Source organism: Populus nigra, chromosome 6 (assembly GCF_951802175.1).
Source record: "Populus nigra chromosome 6, ddPopNigr1.1, whole genome shotgun sequence".
Classification (NCBI taxonomy): Eukaryota; Viridiplantae; Streptophyta; class Magnoliopsida; order Malpighiales; family Salicaceae; genus Populus; species Populus nigra.
This window is the reverse complement of record NC_084857.1, coordinates 21,735,014-21,752,687: the sequence shown is the minus strand read 5'-3', so window position 1 is coordinate 21,752,687 and position 17,674 is coordinate 21,735,014. Positions and strand designations below refer to the sequence as shown.

Here is a 17,674-nt window from a genome sequence, read left to right as displayed (position 1 = left end):
AAATTTTAATCCATTCTTTATTTATTTCATTTTACTAGCTTTTCATCATCATTATTTTTTTCATCATCATTAAAATGGTCAAAAATTGGGTTATGACAATTAATATCAAAGCTATTTTGTCAGATGCCTTTCCTATATGCGGATTGCAATAAAATTGAAAGAATTTTATATCGAAAATAACAAGCCCAATATATACATAGGACCTAAAAACCCACTAAAATAGGCAAGAAAAAAAATAGCATGTACGTACAAAATTAAATTTTTGAGATCTTACCTAACAATTTAAACTTTTAAGTTGAGATGATTTTTTGATTTTGTATTAGAATCTTGTTGACCAAGCGGTCACAAGTTCGAATCTCACCACCCTTATTCCATTTGATAAAAGTTAAGTATAAAAAAATATGAGATTATGCAAGTTTGAAGCCCATACAATTTTCAATTGATTGTAAGAACCAGATGATTTTCTAGTGACAATATCAAGCAACAAACGAGGTGTGTGTGTGTGTGGAGACAACATGAAAATTAAGGAAAAGCCAAAGCTAAAAAGCTTCGTATTTATTTAAGTTTTATTTATGCCCACCACATGATAGTAGGCAGTCGAGATCCTTCATACAGGATTGCAGTAGATAATAGTTCTGGTTCAAACATGATAATAGGCAATCGACTTCCCTCAATATCATTCTGACACCATTTTATTCTCGATTTTTGGTGCTCTCTATTCATCTGGTTCAAACATAACAAGAAGAGGGCCGGCACCGGGAACCAAGTTCTTGTCACCGTTGACGCCAACTGGGACGCATGAGCATTCACAGAAGGGTTCGGAAATTGGACAAAAAGAAAGCTGGTAAAAACTATTATCACCTTCAGACTTGGTGATCATAAACCGATTCAATCGATCAACACCTCCTGTGGTCACAATGAATCCTTTTGCTGTTGTACTGAATCGGATTTTCCACATGGGTGTCACGCCTGCCATTGCGCACATGGCAATTGGCCCTGCAAAGTTCACATTTAGATGAGTTCCTTCGCGGATGACACTATCGGTGGATTGTATAACTGGTGAAAATGTTATTGGGAGGCTCTCGTTCAATGTGGAAAGTATAACATCTGAATTGCATAAGACCTGGCCATTGATAGTGACTGCAAGAGTTGTTGTATTGTCAGTCGAGGGGGCTACGATTAAATAACGAGCACCAGCTTGCACCTCATGACCGAAGACATCGAGCACTGCTGCAGCATCTTTGGCATGAACGGCCTCAGGAAATGAAGTTCCTATGAAGGCAAAGAGAAGGAACGAGAGCCCAAGAACTTCAGTGATCTTCATATTTGTTGAATATGAGTATTCGTTATCTCAATATTGTGTCTTGTTGATCTTGTGTTGAAACAACGCATGGAGAGCATATATTTATATGGAGCAAGCATATGGATTATTTGTTAGAATTAATTTAAAAAATCCACAAAAATATAAATTATAGTGTTTTACTCGTGCTGATTTCCGACAAAACTAGAAATTATAGCCCTCTGGCGACGAGTTGTCGTATAGGTTTTGAGCTCTTGCCTCTTGCTTACTTGATTTATCCCACAAAAGTGTTTTACATCAATGAACTTAAAATTTTAAATATCTTAAATTTAAATAAATAAACTATACTTTTTTGAAACGACTATCATTGTATTCATTTATCGTGTAATAATTGGTGAACTTGACAACTTGAAAATAAACACCATGTATAAAATTGAACAAAACCCACACAAATAGTCTACTCTATGGATAACTTCAATTAAAACTACTTATTAAATCTTTGAAATCAAATTCAAGTTGTCAAGCTAAAATGAGATTACATGTCCAAGTATTCTAAAAACGTTTTGGTCAATTTCTTTGCACTAGACACTTCGGGAGACTTGATTAATCAATAATCTAGGTTAGTTTGCTTCAATAACTGTTTTAATCCTAAAGCTTTGTTTTTACACCGTAATATATTTTAACCAAATCATGATTATTAAGTGATAATCATTGACGTTGGAAGCTTGATTATGATTCGTTGAATGATTCCCATCATGCCTATGCCTTTGTTTTTGTTGTATCTGGTCAGATTTGAAATTCACATTGCTGTGTTTACTTTGCATGTTCTTCTTGTTCTTGAGTTTTCTAGCTTTTGATTTGTTTTTGACAAACAAAAAACTTGTGTTTTTATGTTTTTTTGCAAGTTTAATCTGTTTTGAGTTTTGGTTTGTTTTTTCGGGTCAAACTAGTGATCTTCGGATCGATTTATGGTCGAATTAAAGATTTCAAGTCAACCTGATTTGGTCAAATTCAAGTTAGATGTGCAAGGCCCTGTTTGGGTTTTCAACCTTTTTTATTAAGGAATTTTTAGCTTAAAGGTGTGTTTAGAAAACACGTCCTTAAGTTTATTTTGGTAGTTTTATATAAATAAAAAAAAGGGTTTTGCCAAATAAATCATCTAAAAAATAATATTTGTTTTTAAAAAAATAAAAGAAGTTTTTTAGTATATAGCCAAAAATCCTCAAAAAATATTTGAGCATTTTTATAATAAAAAAATTCAATACTTTAGCATGTTTTAAAAACTATTACATGGATTTCACAACAAGTTTGTAAAATTCCAAAAGATTTTGGTCTTAATTTAAAAAAAAATTAAAAACTTATTTGAGGCAAAAAAAAAACATATATTATTCACTTTTGATATAAAGGATAAAAAAACCTACAAAAGAGTTAATACCAAAAATATTATTAGATATAGTAATTTACCTATTACTCACCTTTAATATAAGGATAAAAAATCTGTATGAGGTCAGTATCAAAAATATTATTGGTAGCAATACAATTCATTCATTTCTAATATAAGATAAAAAACTGCAAGGAATTTAATCTGAAATATTATTTGGGAATGACGCGACAATCAAAAACAAGATTTTCAGTTTTCCCTTGAAAAAAGCCTCAACAATAATTGATGATATTTCACCTTACTAAATGAAGTTCCTGACATAGAAAATTAGGATTCGTTTATTGTAGTAGACTTGTCATAGCAAGTTAGTAGAGATAGACTTTATCAAACCATAACAAACAAATAAAAAATGATGCAGCTTACCTCAGGTATGACATGTTAGGGGTGTTAATATATTCTCTTTACGCAACGAGTCCCTTACCTAGAATTTCTAAAAAAAAACTATTGATCAATGCAGCTAAAATATGAGCAATAATCACAAATTTGTCAATCTATAACACAACAAATATAAACTTATTTCTTAAATCAATGTAAAACATCAATCTAAAAAATATTACCACCCCTATCTAAGACCCTAAACTCCGACCTTCACAAAAAGATCAGCTTTCACCTACCAATACCAATCATAACCACGTTTTGAATCTGTGAAGATATACTTTGAAAGATTTCCTTGATAGCTTCAGTATGAACCCCTAAGAAGATCCTTCATTAAATTTGGAGAGGTTAAGGACTTGTTCATTTCTCGCAAAAGGAACCGAGTGGGAGAAGGTTTGTGGACATCAAAATATGTCGATTTTAATAAATTTCCGATATTTGTTAAAATTGATTAATTGACCAATATATCAATAGGACCTAAAAACCCATTAAAATTTGCAAAAAACAATAGCCATGAAAACTGACATTTGGTTCCGAACATTTAGATCAAGCAATAAACGAAGTATAAATATGGAAACGCCATGAAAAAAAACCAAGGAAAAGCCAAAGCTAAAAAGCTTCTTATTTATTTTAGTTTTATTTATGCCTAACACATGATAGTAGTCAATCGAACTCCGTCATACTGGATTGCAGCAGATAATATTACTGATCAATATCATTCTGACACCATTTTAGGTGCTCTCTATGCATCTGGTTCAAACATCACAAGAACAGGGTCGACATTGGGAGCCAAGTGCTTGTCACTGTTGACGCCTACTGGGACCAATGAGCATTCACAGAAGGGTTCGGATATTGGACAAAAAGAAAGCTGATAAAAACTATTATCACCTTCATACTTGGTGATCTTAAACCGATTCAATCTATCAACACCTCCTGTGGTCACAACGAATCCTTCCGATTCAATCATCCCAATAGTGTTTTACTCGTGCTGACCTTCGACAAAACTACAAATTATAGTCCTTTAGCAAAGAGTTGTCGTATAGGTTTTGAGCTCTTGCGTCTTGCTTGATTTATCCAAAAAAAGTGTTTTACTCGTGCTTTATAGGTTATATAATTGATCCTATCAATTAGCTTAAAATTTAAATCTTTTAAATATAAATAAATATACTATATTCTTTTGAGATGACAGTTGTTTTAATCATTAATAGTGTAATAATTGGTGAGCTTGACAACTCGAAAATAAACAAAATAGTCTACTCTATAAATAACTTCAATTAAAACTACTAATTAACCTTACAAATAAAATTCAAGATAAAATTCAAGTTGTGAAGCCCATAATCGGTCCTAGTATAAAATGATGATTTTTTAATAATTGTTTTAAAAAATTATTCCTATTTTCTTGCACTAAAAACTATTTTATAAATTGTCAAAAAAATGATATCTAAAAATTTATTGATTTGATAGAAGTTTAGTGATCTTCATTGTTGAGATCAGTATTAATTAGTTGTCCTAATATTTTGTCTTCTAGTTCATGTGTTGAAAGAGTGCACGCATTTGTAGATGTTCGACAAAACTACAAATTATAGTCCTGCGGCAAAGAGTTGTCGTTTAGGTTTTGAGCTTTTGGACCACTTTATTTACTCGTGCTTAATAGTTAATAAGATTCCATCAATTAAATTATTTCTCATCTTATTTTAAGATAGGTACTGCCATATATATTCACTACAATTATTTTGTCCCACTAACTTTTTAAAATGATTAATGTAATGTTTTAAAAACAACTCATATTTTATTGATGAGTTGATAGAATGCACAAAGAGCATAGATTTGAGTACCTGGTGTGCATTGAAAGAATAACACATTTTGTCTACATTTGCTGTATATTAATCTCCCTGCAAATACTTAAATTAAAAGTGACACACAAAACACAATAACAACAGTCCACATAAAAATTATAAAATAAATATTTCTTTATACATAATTTCATCCACAAATATTAGATTATAAAAAATTGCATTACACTTTTATGTTTTAATAGTTAGTTAGAATTATCTTCTTATTCTTCAATTGAATCATCATTAGCTCCATTGCAATCTTCAACTTTGATAACATTGTTATCATCATCTTCATCGATTTGTGCTTGTCCGCTGGATATTAGAACAACAAATAACTCCTTAGCATCAACATCAACAAGACTATTATTGAAGATGTGAAAATTTGAATTTTTTTTCTAAATCAATTGATGAACCAACTCGATATGGTTCAACCAACTCATTAATTTAAAAGACATCATCTCCCACACTTGTTTCTTCGTTTCATCTTGAAACACGACCCTTGGGTTTTATTTTTAAAACAGATAACCAATCAACTCTTGAATGATCATTTCTAAAGGAAGGGGTGTATGTGTAGTGTAATAAATTTACTGGCATTGCTTGACAATAATAAAGACATCATTTATGTTGCGGAGTCTAGTTTTTTAGTTAATTTTGACTAGACCATAGTGGAAATCTACTATGATTTCTCTATTAGTGGTGTCATACCAATAGCATTTGAATAAAAAAACACTCTATTATACTTGCTATGATATTGCAATTCAACGACCCCTTCTAATTTACCATCATACTCAATTTCAAACTCACTACAAGTCGATCCTTTAACACAAACACTATTGTTATCCCGAACCAGACTGTTAGGACCGAGTATGACTGTATATAAAAACATGAACTCTGGTCTCATACACATCTCTGGTGGCAAGTTGTAAACCGTGAGTATAACTGCCCAACAAGAATAAGGAGCAGCAAATGACCCGAATAGGTTGAATTCATTGTACACAACCCAAGATGCACATTCTTTGATTCAGTTGAAAAATCAATCAATAATTTTAAAATAGGCTTCTTAGTAGCTGAAAATGTTGGAAACAAAATTTTGAGTTTTGAATTCTTTTAGGAAGACACTGAAAATATTGAAAATAAATCACATATGTCAAGAACATCTTTTTTGGATTATTTTTTTGTTGTATTTTGCAATTGTTTTGGTTTTCAAAAAAATAAAAAAAGGTCAAAAAATGTGGTTATGACATTCTCATTAGTTCACCTTCTAGTTCATGTGTTGAACCAGTGTAAAGATTTGGAATATTTGATACATTTCCTTAAGCGTGCTCATCTTGTTCAACAAAACTACAAATTATTGTCCTATGGCAAAGAGTTTTTGTATAGGTTAAAAGCTTCGGGACCATTTTGCTTAGTTAGCCATCCCACAAAACTTGTTTTAATCGTGCTGATCAACTAGGTTAAAAGCTTCGGGACACTTGGCGGACGTGAATAAAGATGTGACAGAATGCGTGTTTGCCAAATGGTTGTGATTGTGAATTGTGAATAAAAGCATATAGACACATATTCCGTAATTTTTCTTCATGAATTGCCCATTGCAATCATTAGTAAGAAAAATATAGTATAATATTAGAAAATAATATAAATTATATCTTGAAACCTCACCTAACAATTTAAGCTATTGGGTTGAAATGGTTCTTTGACATGGTATCAGAGCCTTGATAATCAAGCGGTCATGAGTTCGAATCTCACCATTCCTATTTATTTGATAAAAAAATTAAGCACAATTTAATGTGGGCTTGTACAAGTTTCAAGTTCAAATGACTTTCACTTAAGGGAGTGTGTTAGAAAATAATGTAAATCATATCTTGGAACCTCACCTAACAGCTTAAACTATTGGGTTGAGATGATTCTTTAACAGACAGTTCATTTCTACCATATATATTCACACCTTATTATTGTCATACCAAACTTAAAAAGATTGAGAACCATAGAACCCATAAAATTATCCTGTAAAAATCCTACAGCTCACTATATGTAACCGGTACGGTGATTATTGTTGTTACTCTTTTGTTTTTAGCCTCACATAAACCAAAAAAAAAGGAGAAAAGAGAAAATACAAAAAAAAAATATGTTGGAAGAATATCAAAAAATTTACCAATAAGAAGAGTATATTTAAATACCGAGAGAATTGCTAAAGATTGGTCGAGGAGGACCAAGCATGTAAAATTAAAAAATTTAACAGTGTATTTTTGATTGATGAAGGCCCTATTGACAAAGAAAATTCAACTTGAGGAGAGAAATTTAAAATTAGATGTTTAAGGGCTCAATTAGATTTTTTTCAAGGTTTAATTGAATTTATTGAGGGCTTAGTTGCAAGAAAAATTGATTTGTTAATCAATCTACACTTTAATTGAAAGAAATTAAAGTCTATGGGTTGAATTGAAATTTTTAAGAGTTAATTTAGTCATATCAGAGGCTTAATTGCATAAATATGAAAGTTTGATAAGCAATTAGGGACTTGATTGAAGAAATAAAAACCAAGGACCAAGTTAGAAAAGGCACATGAATGTAGGAGTTGAAATTGACAAACTCATGAGCCAAATTGAATAGATTGGAAGTGTGTTGGTCAATTGAGGGTCAAAATATAAAATTTCAGAACCAGAGACCAAAATGAAAGAGGGGTCAACCCAACCCATAATGGGTTATATTTTTACACTGTAAGATACAAACCCGGTATTAAAACACCTGACTTTCTCCAAAATATTTCAAAACTTTTAAATTAGTTTTCCTTTTAAAAAAAAATGTTTTGTTATATATGGCCAAATACTAAAAAATTTCCAAGCATATCTTCATGGAAAAAAAAATCGCATCTTTTTTATGTTTTAAAATGCAAAATGGATATTGTAACTAGCTTATGATTATCTATTAGGGTTTGACTAAAATGTCAAAAACCCTTTTCCAATATTTTTTTTTAGGGTTTAGATGTAGATTTGAATAATCTGTTGGGTGTAAGACTACACGATAGGGTACACTCTCAGGTATTAAAGATACAAAATGCAAAATAAATGTGATGTTAAAATTAAGACTTTAGAATGATTAGGATTTAATTTAATAAGGTAGAGACTCTCTTACGAAGTGAGATCTACCTCGAACCATAAACGAGACCAACAAATAGAAACTTGACCTAGAAAAACAATCAAACAATAATGCAGCTTACTTTAGGTAGGGTGTACTAGGGTGATGCGTCTTTCCTTTGCACAAATAGTCTCTTACCTAGACTTTCGCAGACCATAGGTTCCTAGTAATCATAATACTAGGTTGTGACTCCTGAACTTTAATCATAATTTTATGATTGAACCCAAACCCATTTCTTTTCCCAACAACAATCTTTTGGCAATTTCTTGGGCGTTTTGGTATGTTCTTCTCAACTAATATATATTTTTTATTTCTTCCAACATTTCTTTTATTTTTTTATATTTTCTCTTTTCCTTTTTTTATATTTTATATTTTTTGTTTATGCGGGGCCCCAAAAATGGATAAAAGAGGAATAATTTTTTCTATCCATTTTGTTTAATATCGGTTTGTATTTTTATACCGTAAAGATACAATTCCGGTATTAAAATACATGGTTTTCGTTGAAACAAAAAAAAATTTATTTCATGCATACGACCAAGTCTCTCAAAGCTAAAAAAAAATCACATTGTATTTTCATACAACAAATAAAACTTCAAAAAATATTTTTTAGCATGCATTTTGGCTTTAACAACCAGTTTATTAAAGACACGAGAACTTAGCCAATATTTCAAAAAATCCAAAAAAATATATTTTGTTTTGTTTTAGTATCAGGGATTACGAATTTATACGTAAAACGTATTCCTGATATTCAAAAGGTAGTTCTTTTGCTGACATTAGAATGACTAGGTTTTAATCGATAAGATAACGATCTCCTTATCGAAGAGGACTTTTTTTAAACCGTAGACATACCAACAATTAGAAATACGATGAAGCCTTAGCATATATCAGAAAATAAAACAATGTAGCTTAGCTTAGGTAGGGCGTAGTTGGGGTGCTAATACCTTCCCTTTACACAGCTAGTCCCCATACCCGATCTCTGAGACCAGTTAAGGTTCCTAATGACCAAAATATTAGGTGGCGACTCCCATTGCATTTTTCCATTGATAAAAGACAAGAATTCCTTGTCTTCTCATATTTGCCAGACAAATACAATATACATACCTGAAGGTGGACGGTCATTGTGACGCTGCATACGTGCGACATAATGGTGACTCCACTGGGGACCTTGTGGACTAAACATTGTTTTGTCTGATTTTTGTGTGTGGTTTTGTGGGTTTATTGTTAATATGCATTTTCTTTTGTTGTTTGCTTATACGCTTTAATTCTTGTGCATATTTGTTCATGCAATGTATAGAATTATTTCATGCATCATTCTCTTTTTATATGAGAGTTTATACTGGAAAACTTTAGGTTAGGTGGGGGACTAGCAGCTTACCTTATGACTTTTAGTCAAGGTTTAAGTTTGTATAAACCTCAACTATTCATTGAGTGCTTAGACTGGTGATGATTGGTGCACATGCCATCCCATTACCTATTGGGCCCCTATATTACCTACATAAGGGTGATCACTAGGACAACAAGAGACCCTTTTTAGAGTCTGAGTAGTCAACCTACCTTTTGTCTCACATATAAGAGCTAGAACTTACCTTTAGGATGTATGCTCCCTACACTTTGTTTTGCATCAAAACAAGCCTTTCCTGAAGCATCTTAAAATCAAGACTTGCGGGTGACATAATGGTTGTCGCACCCTCAAGAGCGGAGCGCGGTGTCGCGGCGATCCTCGATTGGTTTCAGGGTCTTTGTTTGTTTTATTGTGAATAAAGGAGTCACCACCTAGTATTATTGTCACTAGGAAACCTAACTGGTCTTTTAGAGATTCTAAGGCAAGGGACTGGTTGCATAAAGGGAAGGTTAGCACCCCTAGTACGCCTTACCTAGGGTAAGCTGCTTGGTGTTTGGGCCTTATAATTGCTATGGTGTTGGTGTTTTCCTAGGATACGTTTTGCTATGATGAATGGATTTGGGCTGAAAGTTTAAAAAGAAATAACCCTTGGTCAATGTGGATCACACCCTTAGATATGTCTACAAAGTACAAAGGAGAACCAATGCAGATCTTTTGAAATCTGTGTTTGATTCAGACTAAATTTATTAAGATAGAAATCCAAGGAGATTCCATGTACTTTAAAAGCTCATTTTTCACTTAGTATTTCAAGAGTTTTGCTACTCATAAATCACAAGGAGGAGGGATAAAAATGTAGAAATCTAAGGAAATTCAAAGCGCTTTAAAAACCTCTTTTTGCCTTAGTGTTTCATACTTCCACGGCTCGTAAACCGTTAAGTCAAAAATTAAAATGTCCTCAATTATAATCAAGGCTTTTTTCAAGGATGTGTAGTGACTTATTATTCCTAGAAAAATATTTTGGATATTAACCACTTGGGGTTTTTTTATCCAAACATTAACAGCGAATAATAACAAGTTATTCCCAATAATATTTTGGATATTCATCCCTTTAGGATTTCTTTATCCAAACATTAACGATGAATAATAACAAGTTATTCCCAATAATATTTTGGATATTAATCCCTTTGGGATTTCTTTATCCAAACATTAAAGGTGAATAATAGATGACTTCCCCCCCCCTAAAAAATAAGATTTTGTATTTTTTTGGAATATTGGCCAATACCCTTTGGAGTTTTACAAACATGTTGTAAAATCCAGAAATGCAAGAAAATAATTTTTTATTGTGTTTAAGAAATCCATGCGAAAACACATTTTCAAACCTTCAAATATTTGTTTTTTTTAAAGAGGAATTTCAAAAAAAGATGTTAGGGTATTGGTCGTATGTAACACACAAAAACATTTTTTATATTTTTTTGTATATTTGCTGTATTTGCGTTGAAAAACCGGGTATTCTAAATGCGAATTTGATATAATTGTTTTATTATATATATAAAAAAATAGACCTTAAAATCATCAATCTCTCTCTCTCTATTTTTTTTTAAAAAATAATTGAAACCTGTACATCCGGTCGGATCACTTGCTTAGGCAAGTGACCCGTACATTAAAAAAAAAAGAGAGGCTACTGTTCAAGTGAATTCATCCAGTCAGATCACTTGCTTAGGCAAGTGACCCGTACATAAAAAAAAAGAGGCTACTATTCAAGTGAATTATAATTCATTTGAACAGTAAACACAAAAGATGATGATGCTGCAGTTTCTTGCGCACAACCGGTCATCGCTGATTCTGAAGACAACGAAGAACGTTGGTAACTGGTGTTGATCTCTGTCTTTCTCTTCTTGCCGATGCTTTCTCTGGAGACGACTGGGACCAGCTGCTGGTGCAGAGACGAGACTAGTCGCACTACTGGATTGTTGTTGCGGCTAGTACCTGCTTCCAGTGGTTGAGGGGTTGCGAGTCAGCGATGGCTGCCGGGGCTGAAGACGACACCACTATTGAAGCTGGAGACGGCCGCGTTCTGGTGCAGGACTTAGAGAAGAACTGTCTGTTTGGAATGTGAAGCAAAGCTCCTAACACTGCTTGTGGCTCACAGTTTTGGCTGATATTAAGAGAGGTTGTTGGACCGTGGGGAAGAATCCGGTGGTGGTGGGGAGAAGCCAAAAAGAAAGAAAAAGAGGATCAGGCTAAGATGGAAAGGGCAGTGTGCGGCTGAAGGTGGGTACGTGGTCGAGAGAGAGTCTGAAAATTTGTGTTGATGAGCGGCTATAGGCTGTTTTTTTTTTTGACCAACGGGAAGGGAAAACTTTGCTGAAGAAAGGGGAAGGTCTTTGAAAAGAGAGATGGGGCTGTGACAGGAGAAAAGAGTATGTGGTGGCTGTCTTGTGGCTGAGTGGGAGAGCAACGGGTGAACCAAAGAGGGAGCCGATTCCAGTGAGGAAAAAAAAGGTTTGTGTTGATGAGAGGGAGAAGGGGACAGTGTGTGGTGGGGTGTCGGGCGCAGTGGCTAAGATGGAGAAATGGAGGTTTCTCTCGGGGAGGGGGTTTTCTAGCTTTGCCCCTTTATTTTTTTGAAATGGAGAGGGTTGCGGCTCCTCTAGAGAGGGTGTAGATTTAGGTCTTTTTTATGTGTGTTTTCCTCCTTCTTTCTAAAAAATTACCCCCTTCTCTTTATTATCATGGCTGGAGGTTCATTTATATAGAAAATCTCTACACATGCTATTCAAGAAAATATTACAATAATTATTGCAGAGATTGTCTTCTATGACTAGCACCAACAGATCCTATATATATGGTATTTTATATTGCAGTGATTATTTTCCATAACCAACACGAATCAAATCATATATATATGGTATTTTATATTGCAGTGATTATATATGATTCAGTAATTATCTCCTTGACATATTGCTTCTTTGATATTAGCATTGATGCTTTATGTTATCGTCACATGTAAACCCTTATTATTATTTTTTTATTTGAAAATTTATCAAAATATGGGTCAAAAATTGGATAGCAACAATAGTCGTAACTCGGGAAATTTCCATTGCAGAGTTTGGGCAAGAATCAAGATTTTTGTTTCATCATACAAGAGTTACGACTATATGTCACCCCTCGAAGGGTGAGTTCATCATATGGATTACATACTCATACATTTATCATGCATGCTCCACGGTTGAAACATTAGTTCCCCCCACCTAAGGTCTACTACACTGAAAAAAAAAAAGAAGAAAAACAAAAGAGGTTAGATAGAGGCTCATTGTTAAAAGAAAATTGAGAGTATCAAAGGTAAGTAGCTAGACTAACAAATCTGCTTGAACAAGTGTTGAGCATCAAGAATGGAAAGTGAATATCTGCATAGTTTTTTTTTTGTGGGAACACCATCAGTCTATGTCCCAAACATAGAAAAAAATAATTGACTCTTCTCCTCAACATAAATTTTATTGATGAGTTGAAAGAATGCGCATAGAGTATAGATTTGAGTCCCCGGTGTGCATTGAAAGAATGACAGATTTTGTCTGCATTCGCTGTATATTCTTTCTGCAAATATTTAAATTGAAAGTGGCATGCACAACACAATAACAACAGTTCACATAAAAATTATAAAATAAATATTTATTTGTACATAATTTCATCCATAAATATTAGATTATAAAAAATTGCATTACATTTTTATGTTCTAATAGTTAGTTAGAATTATCTTCTTCTTCAATTGAATTAGCATTAGCTCCATCGCAATTTTCAACTTTGATAACATTGTTATCATCATTTTAATCGACTTGTGCTTGTTCGCTGGAGATTAGAACAACAACTAACTCCTTAGCTTCAACATCAACAAGACTATTATCGAAGACATGAAAATTTAATTTTTTTTTAAGTCAATCGATGGAGCAACTCCATATGGTTCAACCAACTTATTAACTTGAAAGACATCATCTCCCACACTTGTTTCTTCATTTCATCTTAAACAACCTCGACATGACCCTTGAGTTTTGTTTTTAAAACAGATAATCAATCAACCATTGAACGATTCTTTCTAAAGAAAAGGGTGTATGTGTAATAAATTTGCTGGCATTGCTTGATAATAACAAAGACATTATTTAAGTTGCGGAGTCTAGCATTTGAGTTAATTTTGAATAGACCATAGTGGGAATCTACTATGATTTCTCTATTAGTGGTGTCATACCAATAACATTTAAATAAAAAACACTCTATTATGCGCACTATGATATTGCAATTCAACTACCCCTTCTAATTTACCATCATACTCGATTTCAAACTCACTACAAGTCGATCCCTTAACACAAACACCACTGTTATCCCGAACCAGACTGTTAGGACCGACTATGACCGTATATAAAAACATGAACTCCAGCCTCATACACAAAATTGTGTTAGAGGATGAAGTCAAGCTAATAGTAGAGCATCAGAGAAGGCTTAACCCTGTCGCACGTCCCCGCCCGGTATCGATGACGATTTTCATTTGTTTGTTTGTTCTTAGGAGTTGCCACCTAATATTTGGTTCAGGGTCACTAGAAAACCCGACTGTGCTGGTCTTTGTCAGAGATTCACGGGTAAGGGACTGGTTGTGGCTAGGGAAGGGATAACAGTCGTGAGACGTGCCCCCTGATTGAAGTAGCTCCACTGTTCTTTACTGGTAACGTCTTTACTGCCTTCACTGCCAAAACCAAAATTGATGAAGAAGGCAATGAATAGTTGTCAAGGAAACGACACCATTTCAAAATTCAAAATGAATATTTCTGATTCGATCATTGGATTGTTTTGTAATTTTGTAATCAAGCCCCCGGATCAATTGTAATTGGATTCCTTATTTTAACATCATTTACAAGACAGTCTTCGGTTTTGGATTCATGTGATTTGACCCTTAATTGATCAATAAACTTCTGATTTCTTCAATTTAACCCCTGACTTGGTCAATTTCAGCCCCTCTATTTACAAATATCTTCCAGTTTGGTCCTTGGTTTTGGATTTTATCAATCAAGTCCCTAATTTCCCATTAAACTTCAATAATTATGCAATTGAGCCCCTGATTTGACCAAATCAACTCTTCAAAATTGTAATGACCCTAGAAATTTAATTTCTTCCAATAAAAGCCTAAATTGACTTAAAAATTAATTTTTCTTGCAATCAAACCCTCCATAAATTCAATTAAACCTTAGATAAAATTTAATTGGGTCCATAAACATCTGAATTTGGATATTTTTTTCAAATTGAATTTCCTTTGTCAATAGCGCTCTCACTAGTCAACGATATACTATCAAATTTCAATCTTTGCATTTTTTAACCTCTTCAACCAATTTTTGGCCCTTTTTTTTGCGCTTCGACATCTTTTCTCACTACTACATATTTTTTTATTTTCTTTTTTCCAAACTTTTTGCGACTTTTTTTTTCCCTCCTTTTTGTATGGGGACCTAAAAATAGGTAACAATAGATGCCCTCTCTTTGCAATTCTTACGGAGCAAAGACTTTGTGTAGTAAGTTTTGTAAAGATAAACAAAACTAAACTTCCAAAATTGATCTCATCAAAACTTTGTTGACCAGAAACTCTGTCTTTACAACAATCTCCTATCAATCAGGAACTAACGATCAAAACTATGTGTAACTCGATTATCTTGAGAACCTGATCTTGGCGCCCCTCTAAATTCTGTCTTCTTCCTTTTCTTTTCTTTTATATTTTTTTAAACCTGAAATTCCATCTAGCAATTTCCTTTAACCAAAGCAAAAATCTGTATTGCGATTGGAATAACCTAAGATCCCTTTTGGTGATCCCCTTTAACCAGAACCAAAATCCTCTGCATGGTTGGGCTAACTTGAGATCCCTCCTAGCGATTGCCTTTAACTAGAACCAATGTTTGAGTGTGGTTAAGCTAACCTGAGATCACTTATGGCGATCCCCTTTAACTAGAACCAAAAATCTTCTTTGTGGTTGGGCTAACCTGAGATCCCTCCTAACGATCCCTTTAACCAGAACTAATGTCTTCTGTATGGTTGGGCTAAGCTAAGATCCTTTCCGGTGATCCCCTTTAACCAGAACCAAAATCCTCTATGTGGTTGGGCTAACCTGAGATCCCATCTGGCGATTCTTTTTAACTAGAACCCAAAGTCTGTGTGTGGTTAGGCTAACCTAAGATCCCATCTAGTGATTCCCTTTAACCAGAACCAAAGTCTGCATGGTTGGGCTAACCTGAGATCCTATCTTCCCCTTTAACCAGAACCAAAGTCTGCTTGGTTAGGCTAACCTAAGATCCCTTCTAGCGATCCCCTTTAACCAGAACCAAAATCCTCTACATGGTTGGGCTAACCTGAGATCCCATATGGCGATCTCCTTTAACCACAACCAAAGTCGGTGTGTGGTTCGGCTAACCTGAGATCCCATTTGGTGATCCCTTTAACCAGAACCAAAGTCTATGTATGGTTGGGCTAACCTGAGATCCCATCTGGCAATCCCTTTTAACCAGAACCAAAATCTGTGTAGTTAGGCTAACTTGAGATCCCATATGGCAATCCCTTTTAACCAAAACCAATATCCTCTATGTGGTTGGCTAACTTGAGATCCCATCTGGCAATCCCTTTTAACCAGAACCAAAGTTTGTGTGTGGTTGGCTAACCCGAGAACTCATCCGGTGATCCCCTTTAATCAGAACCAAAAATTGTGTGGTTGGGCTAACCTGAGATCCCATATGGCGATCCCCTTTAACCAGAACCAATATCCTCTATGTGGTCGGGCTAACCTGAGATCGCATTTGGGAATCCCATTTAACCAGAACTAAAATCTATGTGGTCAGGCTAACCTGAGATACCCATCTGGCGATCCCTTTTAACCAGAACAAAAATCTATGTGGTTGGGCTAACCTGAGATCTTATATGACGATCCCCTTTAACCAGAACCAATATCCTCTGTATGGTTGGGCTAACCTGAGATACCATCTGGCGATCCCCTTAACTAGAACCAAAATCTGTGTGGTTGGGCTAACCTGAGATCCCATCTGACGATCCCTTTTAACCAAAATCAAAATCCATGTATTTTTCTTGATAGCTAGGTTTGAACTAAAGACTCTTCTTGATGGCAAGGTTGATTTTTTCATTTCTTTGAGACTTTCTTAATGGTATGGTTCATCTCATCTTCTTCTCGTTCTAAGGTCATAACCATGATTCTCTGTTATTATTAGCTCAATGATTTTTTTTTTTTCCTCAATCTTGCTGGACTTTTTTGAGGATTTTTCTGTAATGAATAAAAAATATATATGCAATGCTTTGAGGTTAGATGACATACATACATCCTTACCTGATTTGAAATATAGGTCCCCCCATCTTTGATGTTCTATTGTCATAGGGTGTCTTTGTTTGCTATCCAAAGCCTTCTTTGCTCTTTCAATGTACTGGCTCATTCATTTGTTAGTCATCCACTCAATTGTAAATGCAGTGCCTATCCTAGGCTGTCTTTGATGATTACTGTTTTCGCTATTTATCAAGCATGACTATGCCCCTAAGTGTGGTGTTGCTTGATTCGTCATGAAGGAGCTTAACAAATCATTCATCTGCTGGATTCTCTCAAGAATTGTTCTTTGATTAGCTGTGTGCATCCTACCAGCACTCATCAAAAGGTTTATTAGTGTTGTCCTCATCTTAGATTGCTAATCAGCCATAGACTTGCCTCTAGTTCAAACAATACTTTTCAAGTATATGTTATCATCAACCTTCTTGGAAACTATCCAATAGTACAGACATGCATCTCATAGCTTGCAGTAAAAGGCTCTTGGTTATAGGCTTCATGTTTTTCTCAATAGATCTCTTTCATCTCGTCTAATCAGATTGTGAAAAGGAATGCATTGGAATTATCAATGATGTTCAATCTATCACCCATATTCATGCGGTGAAGTGCACCTTCGAGCCTCAAAACAGATGGTCCCACAGTCAGTCCTGGTGGGTGCATCCTTTCACATTTATCCAAATGCGACTATGCGATAACATCGTTCAAAAGTCATAGCCATGTTGGAGGGTAAACCCCAGATGACAATATGAAGATGTCCTTCAAGTACATCTTTACTCGCAATTATTGTCGGGGTTTACTGGTTCATAGACTGTTCTAGAACATCATTGCCCTTAACAAATCCGAGTGTGCTCGTTCACTGATTCATCATTTGATCATCTTTCTTTACCCCCTAGCTGATTTG

At 34.3% G+C, this 17,674-nt stretch overlaps 1 protein-coding gene across 1 annotated transcript; it reads right to left on the bottom strand.

Annotated features, from left to right (window-relative positions):
- Positions 1-522: 522 nt before the first annotated feature.
- LOC133695660 (wound-responsive protein GWIN3-like) lies at positions 523-1,396 on the bottom strand. The gene has a single exon (XM_062117577.1). The coding sequence runs from the start codon at positions 1,322-1,324 to the stop codon at positions 716-718; it is 609 nt and encodes a 202-aa protein (XP_061973561.1). The 5' UTR covers positions 1,325-1,396; the 3' UTR covers positions 523-715.
- Between the last annotated feature and the right edge of the window lie 16,278 nt (positions 1,397-17,674).